At 40.4% G+C, this 16750-nt stretch overlaps 1 protein-coding gene across 5 annotated transcripts in view; it reads right to left on the bottom strand.

Moving 5' to 3' along the window:
* EBF1 (EBF transcription factor 1) overlaps positions 1 to 16750 on the bottom strand; it is a 391542-nt gene that overhangs the window by 139565 nt on the left and 235227 nt on the right. For all 5 annotated transcript variants that reach the window (XM_027605969.1, XM_027605968.1, XM_027605970.1 and 2 more), the window contains exon 7: positions 219 to 300. In XM_027605969.1, the coding sequence (XP_027461770.1) occupies positions 219 to 300 (82 nt within the window). The remainder of the gene's footprint in view (positions 1 to 218; positions 301 to 16750) is intronic.

Genomic DNA, 16750 nt, shown 5'->3' with positions numbered 1-16750 from the left:
ATCACTGCCTCAACCAGTGATGACAGATGGTTCAGTCCTGGCTCTTCCCTAATAAAAACAACTCCTAGAGTACAGAGACCTGGGGGACCGGGATCCTCACCTGCTCCTCACCTCTGGGGAAATAACTAGACTCTGTATCTTCTTCTGCCTAAGACTTTTTTACCCTCTCTTGATATTCATGTCATTATTGAGATTTAAGAAAGACAAGACAAACCCACCTGGAATCTCCGCATGTCACGTGGGTTTCCTGCATTCTTTAGGCAATTTTGGTTACATTTGAGGAAAAATTTCAAGAAGAACCTGCAAAGAAACAAATTATCACAGTTAGCATTTCAGTCCTGACACAGAAAGGAAAAAAAGTAGTAAGTCGTGTCTGGGTTGTGCATTCTATTCTCCGCGTATTTTCTGAAATACTTAGGAAGGTGTTTAAGGCAGTATTTTATGGAAAGCTTTAGCCTTTGTTTTGCATTTGAGCTGGACTTTCTCTATGAAGGAAACACTCTCAGTGCTGCCAACAGATCTCACAAAAGAATTAAGCCCCCAAGGAAGTATTTTTACTCAGAGGGAAGGTCTTCACCATAATTTAAGGTAGGCTCCAATTGGGTATAATTGCCTGAGAATTACTCATGGTTCCCAACAACATGTAATTTAAGTCCCATAAATTCACAGATGATGAACCAGCAAAATGCATGCTGGATGAATATAAGGAGATGGTAAACACTTTTTTATTTTAGCATCTCCAAATAAAATACCTTAATTGGTAGTACCCACAAGAAGTAGATAAGATTCACATACTGACTGAAGTCCTTTGACTTCTCAAAATATTTCCTGTATGTTTTTCTTACACTGCCTACTGTAGACAAAAGCTATTTGTGACTGAATAAGAACCTCACTGCCACCTTGGTCCCTGAATTGGTTCTAGAGTGAGATCTATGGGTTTTACTTGCTAGGGTGACCAAAAGTCCCAATTTGCCAGGAACAATCCCAGTTTACACCGGCTGTATTAGTGGAAGTATTAAGATACCCACTTTAATTCTCAAAAGTATCTCATCAAGGATGATAAATTAGTTGGCCACCTTATAACTTTCTGAGTTATTTCTTTTTTTAAGATTTATTTATTTATCTTGAGTGAGAGAGAAAGAGAGCTCGCACACAAGCTCAGAAGTTGGAGGGAGGGGCAAAGGCAGAGAGAATCTCAGGCAGACTCCCCGCTGAGCGTGGAGTCACACACGGGGCTCAATCTCAGGACACTGAGATCATGACCTGAGCTGAAACCAAAAGACACACTCTTAACCAACTGAGCCACCCAGGCGCCCCCTGAATTATTACTTACGTTGTAGTTGTTAAAATCCATCACAGGAAGACAGCAGGTATCAAAGGTGTGCTATTAGGACATTCATATTGGCGATCTGCTTGTTCTCCACTGGCCCATGTTTGGGGAAAGAAGCATTTGAAAAAACCACCCTGAGGGACGCCTCAATGGCTCAGTCGGTTAAGCATAAAACTGCCTTCAGCTCAGGTCATGGTCCCAGGGTCCTGGGATCGAGCCCCACATCGGGCTCCCTGCTCAGCAGGGAATTCTGCCTCTCCCTCTCCATCTGCCTCTCCCCCTATTCATGCTCTCTCTTGCTTTCTCTCTCTCTCACACTCAAATAAATAAATAAAATTTAAAAATAAATGAATAAAAATCACCCTGAGTTCTCCATTCCCTTTTACTGGTAGGCCTATGGCTATCAGGCCCACATATTTTCCAAAAATATCAGAATGCATTAAAATGCTGGTCAGTTAAATTCTTGTAGGGATTTTCTTTTCTTCACCTTTCTCCCATTCAAGCCTGCACTGGAGTATAAAATTCCCACCTCGACACATATAATCTAAATGGGGGAGAAGAACTATCATGCCGTGATGCCTCAGTCTGAATTTAGCTCTGAGCACAAAGTCTATTAAGCAAATAATACAGCGGTCTTCAGAAATGAGAACACAGTACAAAGTTGCACTGAGTTTAACTGGTTTCTGAAGGCACCCAACCAAAAGAACATTTTAAAATGTAAACATCTTGGGGCACTTGGGTGGCTCAGTCAATTAAGCGTCTGCCTTCAGCTCAGGTCATGATCTCGGGGTCCTGGGATCGAGCCCCAGGTCAGATTCCCTGCTCAGTGGGAAGTCTACTTGTCCTCTCTGTCTTCCCCTGCTCATGCTCTCTCTCACTCTCTCCCTCTCTCTCTCAAATAAATAAAATCCCTAAAAAAATAAAATGTAAACATTTTTCTAAAATGACTCTACATCATGCACCATTCGAATGCCCATCAATAAAAGCAGGCCTCTGAAAAATCATTTGCCCTTACTTCCAGGTTCTCGCCACAGAGGCCAAAGTTTATCAACCTTTCATACAAGATAAATGACTCATGGAACACCGCTGAAGCCCAAATTTGTAAAATGGAATCTGGCTCTGGCACCCCTTCCCCAGTAGGAAGAACAGCACTGTCCTTCCCTGGGGCCATCAGCTGGTCCTGACTCCTGTCTCCTTTCAATAAGGCAGACTTGGGAAGGGAAAGAGGTTTGAGGGAGGGGTCACAACCCCGAGTGCCTCTGCGTTGTCCTTTCCTCTGAGCTCTCAGAAGGCTAGTGCTGGGTGGCCCTGTGATCACATATGGCTTTCAGAAGTTAAGGTGGTGAAACTCAAGGGTAGTGAGTCTGTCATCCTACTGGGGTTCAAGCCAAAGACACCTAAAATGTGAAAACTGGCTGCTTCTTTCAAGCACAGCTAGTTGGAAGGGCATTTTTAAAAGCCACGCCAAGCCTAGGAGAGGACTGATTGCCACTAAAGTGACAGTAAGAATCAGTGTGGTATGAAGGAAAAGCCACAGCCTTTAGAAATACCCAGAATGGGGTTCATAACCCAACTTGGGCAGGTACTGCTTGTGTGATTTTGGATAAGTAGCTGAACTTCTCTGCACCACTGCTCTATAAACTTCTAGTGACAGTCCCTACTTTGTAGGGCAATTGCAAACACAAGCTGCGAGAATGCCTGGTACCTGGTAAGCCTGGCGATGGTGCAGGAGTAATAATGGCTCCCATGGTATTACGTGCTTAACCGGTGCTCAGCACAGTGCTAAGAACTTCAAATACATTTTCCCCATTTAACCGCCCTAAGTAACTTTATGGATGAAGAAACTGAGGTTCGGAGAACTTAAAAAACTTGCCCAAAGGTTAGTAACTCTGAGTCTAGAACTCAAATTTGGCCAGAGTCTGTGCTCTTAACCATTATGCTACAGTTTTAGTAATAACAGAAGTAGAGCAGTACTGATGTTAGTACTAACTGTACCAGCAGTAGTCATTGTACCACAATGGCATTTATACTAAGTGTAAATAAGAGTAACCGTACAAATAAGAATAATTATTGGCATTATGATTTCCATACCAGTAGCATAAATATCGTGGAGGGAGACGTCATGGCCATTCTCCCTTCAGTGGCCCCTACCCCCGGTTCCCCAGGGTTGATAATATTGCCGCTGGTGCATGTTTAAGACATTTGAGCCCTGACCCGACAGCCAGATTCAGGTTGTGTTAGAAGGAGCTGTCAGCACACCCTCTGGCACCTTCAAGTCAGACAACTGCTAGCCACCATGAGGGGAGCCATCTGGTCCCAAAATGGATTTTGAAAGACAAGCAAACAGGACGCTTAGCTCTGCCAGAGAGAAACAGAATCAAGGGAGTAGGAGATCTTCTGCCTTAACGATGAGCAGGAGCGAGGTGCCTGTCACCAGACCATCGTTAGCACAAAAGCTATGCTGGGCACACACCAGATCCCTGTTACCCTAAGCTGCCCTGTCACTTGGCATGCTGGCAGAATCTCCTGCCCGCCCTCTCGACAGTGGATTGCTTGCTGAAATTGAAGGCTTGACCATCTGTCACCGGGAAGAGATGGCATCCACGGGTGCCTGGGGCCTCACACAAGCCCTTATGTGGCAAAGACGCTCTGAAGGACCCGTTCTTTTGGGGAAAGCCAGCCTTACCCCAGGGGGAGCCTCAGGAATTCTTTCAAAGTTTCCCCTCAGTAGATGCCAAATGCCTGACCCTTTCAGATCACACTTCCTTAAAGGAACTGAGAGGAGTTAGAAGTAGGAGTTAAAAATATCCCCACTGAGAGACAGAGTTAGACGTGGCACACACATTTTGGGGATGATTTATCAGGCTGTTTTTAAGGCATTTGTAAACGGGGGACGTATGCATGCCTGCTGGCCTATGGAGAGGATCTCAGATTCCGAGGGGGGTTTTAACAAAGCGGAGGTTATTGTAACTCAAAACCTCACTTTTGTCTCATGAATTACCACATTTTGTGTGGCGGGTGTGTTTGATAAAGTGTTGTCAGGAGAAAGAGTGTGGCAGCCTTCTCCCAACCGTGGGAAACGGATTGGAGGCAGGACAAAGCCGCTATTGACCCTATAAAGTTCCAAGGAGTTCCAGAAACTCCAGGAAACAGCCCAACCAGAACCAAACTCCAGTCTTTTTGGGGGGTAGAAGGCGCGGAGCAAGAAACCCAACACCTTTCAGTTAACTCTCAATATGAATAATATCATCTTCTATTCATACGGTGTGTTACATGAGTCAAAGCACCTCTATCTCCAATATCTCATTAAATGTTCACGGAAGTCCTATAAATTAGGCATGCCAGGAATTATCAACCTATTTAAAAGGAAGAAAACTAAGACTCAACAAAATTAAGATATTTATCTACAGTCAAAACTAAACTCATACCCTATATTGGTCAAAAGAGTCCTTATGGTATAAGTTTTTTTCCATGAATTACAGGACTTTATAAGTGATCTGAACCATCACTTAGTATAACTTTTTCACCATGCATTTAAGAAAATTGAGAGATCAGGAGACATGGTAATAGCCACACAGTTATAACAGTTATGAAAGCCAGAACTACAATCCACATGTCCTGACTTCTAGTTGTATGATTTTTTTTTCAAGAAAATGTTAGGTTTCTGAAAGTCAACCCAATAAGGGCTCAACACGTGAGCTATTGAAATTTTTAGTCTCCTACCTCTATTAGGAAAGTGACAGTCATAAAACTAAAAGTGACATCTCATTAAAAGCTGTGTCTAGGTTCATCAATCAGGCTAATGTAGGACATTAGCCCATCATTGAACATTAACTGAACCGAACACACACATTTGTAGAACAAAATTGTTTATTCAATGGTTTACTTGTATCACATTTTACCAACCAATAGATAGTCAGTATATTGAGTATCCTTCCATTTAACTAGCACAATACTGGATACCAAAGATATGTCTAGGCTCCCCCCAAAATTAAAATCATTGATTTAGCCAACAGAACCTGATCCATCTATATGAGGATGTAAAGTAACAACAAATAAAAATGATCTTTGTATACCCAGCACATGATAGAGGATACAGAACCCAGCGGGTTTTCAGTAAATCTGTTCAACTAAACAGAATCCAGGACCTCCAAGCAGTAGAAATGAGAACATTCTACAATAAAGATGGCAATAGAGAATGCTGGGCAAGAGCTTGGGTTGCAGATAAGATAAGCCTGGGTAAATTTCTGCAGTTCCCTGAACCTCGGTGGCCTTATTAAAACATGGGAATAACAATACTTCTCTCCAGCACCACTGTGTGGCATTCATCATAATCTTAACTTTGCTGTTTAATTTTGTGACTTTAGACAAATTACTTAACTTCTCTGTGCCTCAAATTTCTCATCTGTAAAATGGGGAAAATAACAGAACATACTTTAGAGGGTCATTGAGAATTAAATAACATATGTGAAATGTTTAAATAGTACCCAGCATAGAAAAAGGGATCATTATTTTCATCATTATTTATTTCTGGCAACTGCTCACTACCTAGCACTAAGAATGTTCAGATTTTCAGATACAAAAAGGATTATTTTCTCTTGGAATGTGAAGGTTAAGAAAAGAAGCAAAGACCTATGTAACTGACAAGAACTATAGGTTTCACTGAATGACCTACAAAAAGAAAAAAGAAGAAACCAAGGAGAGACAATACTGACTAGAGCAGCTTTACCCAAAGGCCTAGACACGTAAAGGAGAGAGGTAGCAGCTTAAATCATGGAGGACTCCAGCTAGTCAGAACTGAAGGGCGCACACAGTAAAACTGACCATTAGGCAACAGCTTGTACATCATTAAATATTATGCAAAGCACTGCAATATAGATCTAGGGTGAGCAGGTTGAGTTTTTACCTCCCCCACCCAAATTCTGAAAAAATCACGTTTGGATGTTTTCAGCTGCTGTCATAATGTCTAGGCTGGAAAAGAAAAGCATCAAGGCACACCTAAACCAAGACATAAAATCCCCATTTGCAGTCTTAAGGCTCCCCAAAAGTTTTTCTGACTTATGCCCACAGATGGTTACGTGGCAGATGATCTTTCCCAAAGATATTCAGGACACAGAGGTTTACTCTGCCCCAACACAGAAAACAGCTGTGTGGACACAACTGTGGGGTCCCTTCTGTGTGAAGTTCAAGCTGCTCCCACACACACTAACTGGAGGGTAGAGAGGGAAATGTCTCGCAAATCAAAGGGCCTTTTTGAAGAAGTCCTTTCCATAGACTGCCCCATCATCTTTGCTTTGACAACACAGCATAAAACTGCCTGCCTTCATGACCAAACCTACCACCCAGATATAATCAAGGAAGACTTTCCAGGAGTACGGGTATTCTCCCAAATTGAAAATATTTAACCAGAAAACAGCCTTTGCTACCCAGACCTCTCATGCTGCCAGGGGCTGTTTCAAAAACACCATCACTACCCCATGGTCATCCTCCATGGAGAGGTAAACAAGAGTCCCATGGCCACAGCCATGAAAAATAGATCTCTCTTGAAAACAGGGAGCCAAAACAGCTAGAAAGAAAAAAACTCTATTTTCAATGTTAACACTTTTGGGTTCCTGGTATACAGAAGAAGTTGTGGAGTACAGTTCATCCATGTGAAAATATGATACCCATAAGTCTGCCAAAATCCCAAGGATGCCACAAGGGCGGGCTGAGGAGGCCAAACCTGTATAAGGACAAAGGTTTCTCACCACCGGGCTGACCTCCTTTCCTTTTCTGATATTAAAATGCACTATAGGAGAGGATCTGCCTTGACTCAAACCCCTGCAGTTCTCTTGAGAGGCAAGGAAGGAAGATAGAGAGAAATAAGATGACGGAGGAGATTCTTTGCAGACAAAGCAAATTCTCTTCTCTCTCCCCACAGTGGAAGGTGGAATGGTACCAAGTTGTGGCACTATCTTGGGGATCCCAGGGGGAGAGCATGTGGCTGCCCGTATTACTGGCCACTGACTTTAAGGAGTTTACTTTTTCCCCTGGCCAAGATCCCTCAGATCTTGGCCATTTCTGGAAAGTGTTCTCAGTCTGAAAGGATGAACACGATCAACTTGTAAAGCATTTGTTACCTCAGAGTTTGGCCTTGATGGAAGGACATAATTAGGGGCAAGATTTTACAAAAAAAAAAATAAAAATAAAAATAAAGGTGTTGGGATAGAATAGCAGCAGATGAAAGAATTTAAAAATAGCTTTAAGAAAAAGGATTCACTGCAAATGGGTCTCCTCATGCTAGAAGTCAAATATGAAAGCTAAGAAAAAGCATCAGGATAGTGAGAAGGGAAAGAGGGGGACAAATAACCAATGGCCAATAGGGAAAGAATAAATTGCAATTCTTTAGAAGTGACACAGGGACGGGTGCAGGAGCTTAATACCTACTGCTGCAAGGTTTGACTGGAAATGAAGTGAGAAATTATGACGCATCCAAGGAGTTGTAAATTGGTGTGTTGCAGAGAAGGCGTTCATCTTCAGGGATACTCTTTTATAAAGATTGCTCAAGTGCCAAGAGTTTCTTGCAAAAAGTGCATTAAGGTACAAACAATGGCCCTTGGCAGACATTTGGAGTCATCCTAATAGACCAATCCGCAGCAGGAATGAGGCAGAGAACAAGCTCAAATGTATGTTTGTGCTTCTCAGGGCTGGGGACAGACTAAGGACATAGTCATCTTAAACGGTTTTCATTACAAGGAACATGATCAGCAAGGAATCACCCAGCACAGAACTCCTGCAGACCAAGGGACAGGATTTGAGACAGGCATCAGACGTTGGAACCCTGGGTCACTAGTACGAATCCTCCTCCAGGCTCGAAAAGAGGCAAATGCGAGTAACAATATTGCTTTAATAATAACGATGCACTCTGAAAAGCCAAGCATAAAAAGTGAAATAGGAGGAGTCTCAATGCCTCGACTTGGTCGTTATTATAGCAAACACATGAATATACGACGGAGAGTCCCTGTTCTGAATGCTTTACAGGTATTAATTCACAACAACCCAATGAAATACTAACTCCATTCTCATCTCAATGATCCTGAGATACTGAGATAAAATACTTAGGTAATTTTCCCAAGATTTCCTATCTAATAAGTGGTAGAGCTTGGATTTGAATGTATGCAGTTTGGCTTCAAAGCCCACATCCATTAAACTACAGTCCTTTGTATTTATACATATTACATTATAGCAGTACAGATCATTGACATATCTGACTATACTCTTAGTATCATTTCCAGATTCATTCAAAATTAAAGACAAAGTCAGCATAAAAATGTCTAGTATTGTCACTAGAATATTCCCAATTATAAATTTTAATGTTTCAATTTTGCCTATGACCACTCTTGCCTATTTTGAATGCATTTGAACTATAATGAAAGCCTAGTCAGTGGGTAGAGCTGGTAATAGGGCCAAACCAAATTGGGAGAATGACGGCTAAAGCAAAACCAATATAATCTGGGTCTCTTGGGAGGAGTCAATGAAAATCATTCCAAGGGTTTATTTATACATTATGTAGATACCAGTCCCATAAGTCACTATCTTTGAATGTCTTTTTCACAGACAGAAAGCCACAGGTTGAAAATCAAAGGCTTGTGATACCCCTCTGTTTAACACCTACGTGTTTAAAGTTTTAAAGCAGATTCATTTAGAATCTCATGTTAGAATTTCACTTTTTCCTTTTAAATCCTCAAAAGGTTTCAATATTAGTGTCCCCTGTGGAGGTGAAAGATGTCAGAGGGAGATCAGAAAGTTCAAATTCATAGTAACTGAAGCATGTGAGATTTTTCTGGATGCCCAACTCTTTCTTCAAGAGGTCATAAAGTATGAACATTCAGTGTCATTCATTTAGTCAACCAACAAATATTCCTCAAGAGCCTAATGTGTACCAATTCTCCTTTAATACCAATTGTATTGAGATCACAATTACTTTGGTTCAAGTTTTCCTCCAAAAGAAAAATAAAACAGGAGGAAAACCCTAAAATCAAACTTCCAGGAAAACTTTTTGACTCTGAGGATGATAAGAGTATTCGAGCATTTGCCAAGAAAGACTGAATACCCATGAATCTTTCAAAGTTCCTATGGATAGCAAGATTCTACCTTTCCAGACACACTGGCCCCCCTCACCTGCCAACATTCTTTGCTTCAATCCCACTAAGGTATATCCTGTGCCCTGCACATAAAGTTTCCTTCTTGCCTTCACCATAGGCTGTATTCCTGGGTCTGAAATGCTTTGCCTACTTCCAGACCATCTCAGCTTCCCACAATTCTACTTATCCTTCCAGGTGCCGCTTTACATGCCCTGAGCCCACGAAACCTTCCCAAATACCCCAGATAGAATCAACCACTTCCTCCTCTGCTCTGTTTCAGCTCTTGTCACAACTGATCTTCACATCTTGTACTCCGGTTACTTAAGTAATCATGTGACTCTCCATGACACTACAGACCCCTTTAGAGTGACATTCTGTTCCCCACAGCACCGAGTACGGCTGTATATAGAAAACAGAAAATGAATATCTGACTTCAATTGATTATGAATATTAATGGCAGTAACTTTGAATTATAGCACAAAGATTCTTTCTTCTTTCAATTTTTTCCTATATTTTCTGAATTTTCTATAAATAGGATTCCTTTAAAAAAAAGAAACAACTTTCTGGTTGTAAAAATTGAAGTAAGTATCATTCAGCATAGAACCTAGGGGATGTTGCCCCCATACTGTGATGGATAAATTAAGAACTAAAAATGATGAGTGTCTTTGCCAAAGTCTCTATGCTCTAGATTTGCCAGTTAATTCAAATGAGAATAGTTAAGAGCTATCCATCTCACCCTTTGTAAAATGTAGATCATTTATTAGTTTCACATATGCATAATTCATAAAAGACTATCAACTGGGCAGATTCCACACCATTGATGTCCTCAATTTCCTACTTAAAAAAATTCTCAACATCAAAGTTTAAAATATTATCTCTAAGTTAAACTTGCCATTGTTCTTAAAACATTTAAGCATAACCCAAAGGGAAAAAAAGGACATGTAACTAATAATATGAAATGGATCTCCTCTCTCTCAAATTCTACATACCCTTCTGATGACTTTGTTGAAATCCAGTGATTAAAGCTGATGGTTTGCTATTTCTTCATTCAGCCTATTTCCTTAAGTCATCCATTTATTCATTCAGTCCATCTTTCATTCAGTATTTACTAAGCATGTACTAGGCCTTAAGCACAAGCACAGAGACAACTTTGTTCCTGCCCTTATGAAAGATCACCAAAGTATACTTCCTAGGTCACCGACATCAGAATTATCTGGGAAACTTGCCTGGTGGGAGTAAGTTAGGGGATAAGGTATTCAAATAATTTTCATGTACATTGGACCTTGAGAATTAATACCTACTTTATTTTTTAAAAAATCAACAGTAATGTCAATACCATGTAATAAATGCAATGGTGTTATGCATCAGAAATAGTGAACTACAGAGAAGGGATAAACATCTTATCGTGTGTCACTGAAACTGAGCACAAAAACATGTCAAATCACCTCTGAGTAAAAAGAAAAAATAAATTTCCTCCCCCATCCTGCCTCATCCCCAGCACAAGCCACAGAAAAGAAAGGAGTTTCTGGTTGCCAGAGTAAATTGATATTTGACAAATTTTTGCTTCAAAGAAAAGAAACAAGCTCACTTTTGTACAGAAAAGATAAAAAACAAAAACAAAAAAAAGCCATCAGCTGAAAAGCTGTGTCCCAAGAGAAAAAGCATAGTCTTGCTAAAGATGAAAATTCTTTTTGAAACCTGCTGAAATCATCAGCACCCTTTCAAAAATCCACTCCACATGTCTGCTCACTTTTCTGGACACACCTCCCCTGGTCCCAATCTCACATCATCATGTGCAGCCTCCCATCCTCTAGGCTCACACACCATTGGGGATAATAAATTTAATTTGAGCAATGGCTTTCATGGAAAAAAAAAATCACTGCATTCCAACACATCACACAAGCTGAGTTCAGACAAAAACAAGTGACTCCTTAATTTGGATTTAAAGCTCAGGATCAGTCTTCAAATAAAAATGACCAGTGAACATAATGCCCACAGAGCATAGACAATAATCTCATGAGCTCCAGATTATTCCAGTTTATAGTATAATGATCCAATAAGTCTGCATGTTCTAGTCCATAAAAATATAAGAAGAAATTTATCATTTTAAAATCATAATGCAAAATAGAGTCTGACACTTTATTAAGCACTATTTATCATGATATCATAAGGATGCTGATGGAAAATGAAACTAAAGCAATATTGTAGACGAACAATGACACAATTTAGTCTTTCTGGGGGTGCTTTGTAGTCACAGGTCATACCTTCTTGCCCTCCCTACCATGTGTCACTCTTTAATAGCTTAAATCAGAAACACTAGAAACGAAATTTCAAAGAAGGTTTTATCATGCAAATTGGTCAAAAACATCATAAAACAAAGAACACTAGAATGGGATGAGACCTTAGAAATTTTCTAGTGCAGATATTCTTAACCTAGACTCCATGGATGATCTACTGGAGTTCTTGAGCGCCTGAACACCTGAACATCATATCCAAATTTTTTGCACAAACTTTTCTGCAGAATGGGTCCAGAGTTTTCACAGGTTGTGGAAGGAGTCTGTGAGTTGAATGCCCAGAATCCATTTTCCCCTATTTTCATAACTGTCCTCTATTCTCCTTTCGGAAAATTTCCTCCTCACTCAAGAGTCCTTATGTTTCAGCAGCACAAATTCATTCCAAGCCTGGACAAGAGTGGTGCTTATCATCCAGGTCTGGCTAGTCACAACAACACCTCCCCAAACTGGGTGATTGCTTTAGAGATGGGCATCTGACCCAAGTCAAGCCAATCAGACCCAATCCAAGCCAGTCACAGGATATTTGTCTGAGTGGCTAAAAAACAGTTGGGTCCTGGTCTACTCGAGTTGGACCCAGAAAGATATAAGGCTGGGTTGCTTACAAACTCTATACTTAGAGATGAATCCATAATGGAATATAATCCATTGTCCCATCTAATAGAGATCATAGGACAAGGAACTGGGATAGGTGAGGAGGAGAGAAGATAGGGGGAGCTAATATCAGACAACACCCTCCACACAAGGTGGAAACGTGAAGATGAAGCTGTTGACACAATGATGAAGCTGAAAAGGAGCAGAAGGGAAGGTCCCAAAAAGGTGTGTGGAAAAGAGAAAAAATATTCCATCTATTAAGTCCTGGTAACATTAGGCTATACAACTTCCACATCCTATGGCCTCCTCCAAATATATATATATTAGTGAATATATATATATATATATATATATATTCACAAAATAACATATATATGTTATTTTGTATGTATAATAATATATATTATTATTTTTTAATAGAGCACCATTGTGTAAAAGACAAAAGGCTTGAAATATCTCCTAAGTATCACTGAAGTTCAATTAAAAAATAAATACTGTATGATGTAAGATTTTGCCGAGAACATTTAACATGATTTAAAACACATAACCAGGTTTTTTGTGATGCTTCATTATAACTATTTTATAGGATCAGTAATTGGATTTAAGAAAAAAAGACTTAGGAAATTTTATCAACATGCAAACAAATCTGCTAAATACAAGGTGTACCCGCAATCTGTGACTAATAAACTTTTAAAAGATACACTGCTAGCTTAGACGTTCAACTACAAACCATTTTAATGAGTACCTATTGTAATCAATATTTTTTAGATATACCACAGAATTTAAGGCAACTCAAAATGAGCAGGAGGAAAAACTATATATATATATACATACCAGGAATATGTCTGAATGAAGAGTAAATACCTTGTCTACAATGGACAGCCTTGGCTATTCTCCAGCCAACTGACTCCATGGAGAACATGAGGACAGTTTTGCCAGAGCGTCTCATGGAAATACATATTGCTAAGTGTGAAACTTGCCAATCTTCCAGGTGATACAAGGGTCAGACAAAACAAGCCTGGAAAAGGGGTCCCAGTTTGCATCCCTCATTCTAAACTGTAATAACCAAAGTAACAGCAACTCATTTGTCTGTGAGGCCACAAAGAGACTTCTCTGTGTCCATCTTTGAGTTTTAAAAAATTATAGTAAGCAGAGGAGGAGCAAGATGGTGGAGGAGTAGGAGACTGAAATTTCGTCTGGTCCCAGGAATTCAGCTAGATACGGATCAAACCATTCTGAACACCTACGAACTCAACAGGAGATCAAAGAAAAGAATAGCAGCAATTCTCTGAACAGAAAAGCGACCACTTTCTGGAAGGTAGGATGTGTGGAGAAGTGAATCAGAGGCCATATTCAGGAAGATAGACGATGGGGGAGGGGGCCTCTGACAGCCGCTACCGGCAAGTGATAGAGCCATGGAGCACAAAATCAGAACTTTTTAGAAGTTGGCTCCGCTGAGGGACTCACTCCAGTGGCTGAGTGGGGGGGTGGGGGTGGAACCCTCGCTGGGACAGTGTGGTCTCAGGACCCTCGGGGTCACAGAAAGACCGGGGGTGCCTGAGTGTGGCAGAGCTCCCAGGTATCAGAGTGGGGAGGCCTGCTGCAGAGACGGAGCCAAGGATTGGCCTCTCAGCTCAGGGTTGCCATAAACCGTGATCTGTGGCACAGTAGGGCCACTGCTCTTCCAGCAGGGACCCAACAAGCAGCAGATCCGGGGAGACTCCCCTTCCTCCCCCAGGGGGAGCGGTGCAGGAATGCATGGTAGGGATCTGCTGGGTTTGGAGACTCCAAACGGGTCATGTGCCAGGGATAGAAATGCTGGGTCACAGGCTGGGTGAGTGTGGAGTGTGGCCAGAGACCGGGGAGACAGGACTGATTGACTGCTTTTCACGGGGGGCTCACTGGAAGGCCGCCATTTTCACTGTCGTCCTCCAAAGCTGTAGGGAAAGCTTACAGGAAACAAAAGCTCCCGAGAGCAAACCTGAGCAGATTACTTAGCCCGGACCAGGCAAGGGCGGGGCAATTCCACCTCCGGCAAAGACATTTGGGAAACACAGCAACACACCCCTCCCCCAGAAGATCAGCAAGAACAGCCAGCCAAGACCAAGTTTACCGATCAATGAGAACGGCAGAACTCCAGCACTACGGGAACACAGCTCATAGAATTCATGGCTTTTTTCCCGCTGATTCTTTAGTCATTCATAGTTAATTTTTTCAATTTTCCTTTTTTTTTTTTGAATTTTTCTTTTTCCCTTCTTCAACCAACATCTTATCAATCCCTTTTTTAAAAATCTCTTTTATTTTTCATTTTTAGAGTCATTCTATCCCTTCATTGTAATTAACCTTATTTTTAGTGTATATATATATAAGTTGTTCTCTCTTTAAAATTCTGGGATACAGTTTCTTCTAACAGACCAAAATGTACCCTAAATCTCTAGTGTATGGCTTTGTTCTAGTCTCCTGCCTAATCACATTCTCTCTTTTTTTTTTTTAATTTCTCTTCTTTCTTTTTTCAACCAACTTCTTATCTTATCAATTCCTTTTATAAAATCTTTTATAATTTTCATCTTTACAGTCATATTCCATCTTTCATCATATTTACCCTTATTTTTGTACAGATATAAGTTTTTCTTTCTTTAAAATTTTGCAAGGCAGTTTCTTCTAACAGACCAAAATATGCCCAAAATCTAGTGTGTGGCACTGATCTATTCACCAACCTGACCATATTTGATCATATCTTTTTTTTCTTTTTCTTTTTGTTGTCTTTTTTCTTTCTTTCCCTTTCTTTTCCCCCAGTTTTGGGTCTCTTCTGATTTCTTTAGTGTATATTTTTCTGGGGTCACTGTTACCCTGTTAGCATTTTGTTCTCTCATTCATCTATTCTCCTCTGGACAAAATGACAAGATGGAAAAACTCACCTCAAAAAAAAAAGAACAGGAGGCAGTACCAACTGCCAGGGACCTAATCAATATGGACATTAGTAAGATGTCGGAACTAGAGTTCAGAATGATGACTATAAAGATACTAGCTGGGCTTGAAAAAAGCATGGAAGATATTACAGAAATCCTTTCTGGAGAAATAAAAGAACTAAAATTTAACCAAGTCAAAATCAAGAAGACTATTAATGAGGTGCAATCAAAAATGGAGGCTCTAACCCTAGGATAAATGAGGCAGAAGAGAGAATTAGTGATATAGAAGACCAAATGATGGAGAATAAAGAAGCTGAGAAAAAGAGATAAACAGTTACTGGATCACGAGGGCAGAATTCAAGAAATAAGTGATACCATAAGATGAAACAATATTAGAATTGAGATCCCAGAAGAAGAAGAAAGAGAGAGGGGGCAGAAGGTATACTGGAGCAAATTATAGCAGAGACCTACCTTAATTTGGGGAAGGAAACAGACCTCAAATTCCAGGGGGCACAGAGAACCCCCTTCAAACTCAATAAAAATAAGTCAAAACACCGACATCTAAGAGTAAAACTTACAAGTCTCAGAGACAAAGAGAAAATCCTGAAAGCAGCTTGGGACAAGAGGTCTGTAACCTACAACGGTAGAAACCTTAGACTGGCAACAAACCAATATACAGAAACCTGGCAGGCCAGAAAAGACTGGCATGATATATTCAGAGCACTAAATGAGAAAAGTATGCAGCCAAGAGTACTATATCCAGATAGGCTATCACTGAAAATAGAAGGAGAGATAAAAAGCTTCCAGGACAAACAAAAACTAAAAGTATTTGCAAACACGAAACCAGCCCTACAAGAAATATTGAAAGGGGTCCTCTAGGCAAAGAGAGAGCCTAAAAGTAACATAGACCAGAAAGGAACCCAGACAACATACAGTAATAGTCACCTTACAGGCAATACAATGGCGCTAAATTCATATCTTTCAATAGTTACCTTGAATGTAAATGGACTAAATGCCCCAATCAAAAGACACAGGGTATCAGACTGGATAAAAAAAAGCAACACCCATCTATATGCTGTCTGCAAGAGACTCATTTTAGACCCAAAGACACCTCCAGATTGAAAGTGGGGGGGGGGGAAACCATTTACCATGGTAATGGACATCAAAAGAAAGCTGGGGTGTCAATCCTTATATCAGACAAATTAGATTTTAAACCAAAGACTATAATAAGAGATGAGGAAGGACACTATATCATACTCAAAGGGTCTATCCAACAAGAAGATCTAACAATTGTAAATATCTATGCCCCTAACATGGGAGCAGTCACTTATATAAGCCAATTAATAACAAAAGCAAAGAAACACATCAACAACAATACAATAATAGTAGGGGACTTTAACCCCCCCTCACTGAAATGGACAGATCACCTAAGCAAATGATCAACAAGGAAATAAAGATTTTATTTCTTTTTTAGATTTTTATTTATTTATTTGTCAGAGAGAG

This window comes from Zalophus californianus, chromosome 5 (genome assembly GCF_009762305.2).
Source record: "Zalophus californianus isolate mZalCal1 chromosome 5, mZalCal1.pri.v2, whole genome shotgun sequence".
Classification (NCBI taxonomy): Eukaryota; Metazoa; Chordata; class Mammalia; order Carnivora; family Otariidae; genus Zalophus; species Zalophus californianus.
Note: the sequence above shows the minus strand (reverse complement) of the source record. Positions and strands in the feature narration are given on the sequence as shown.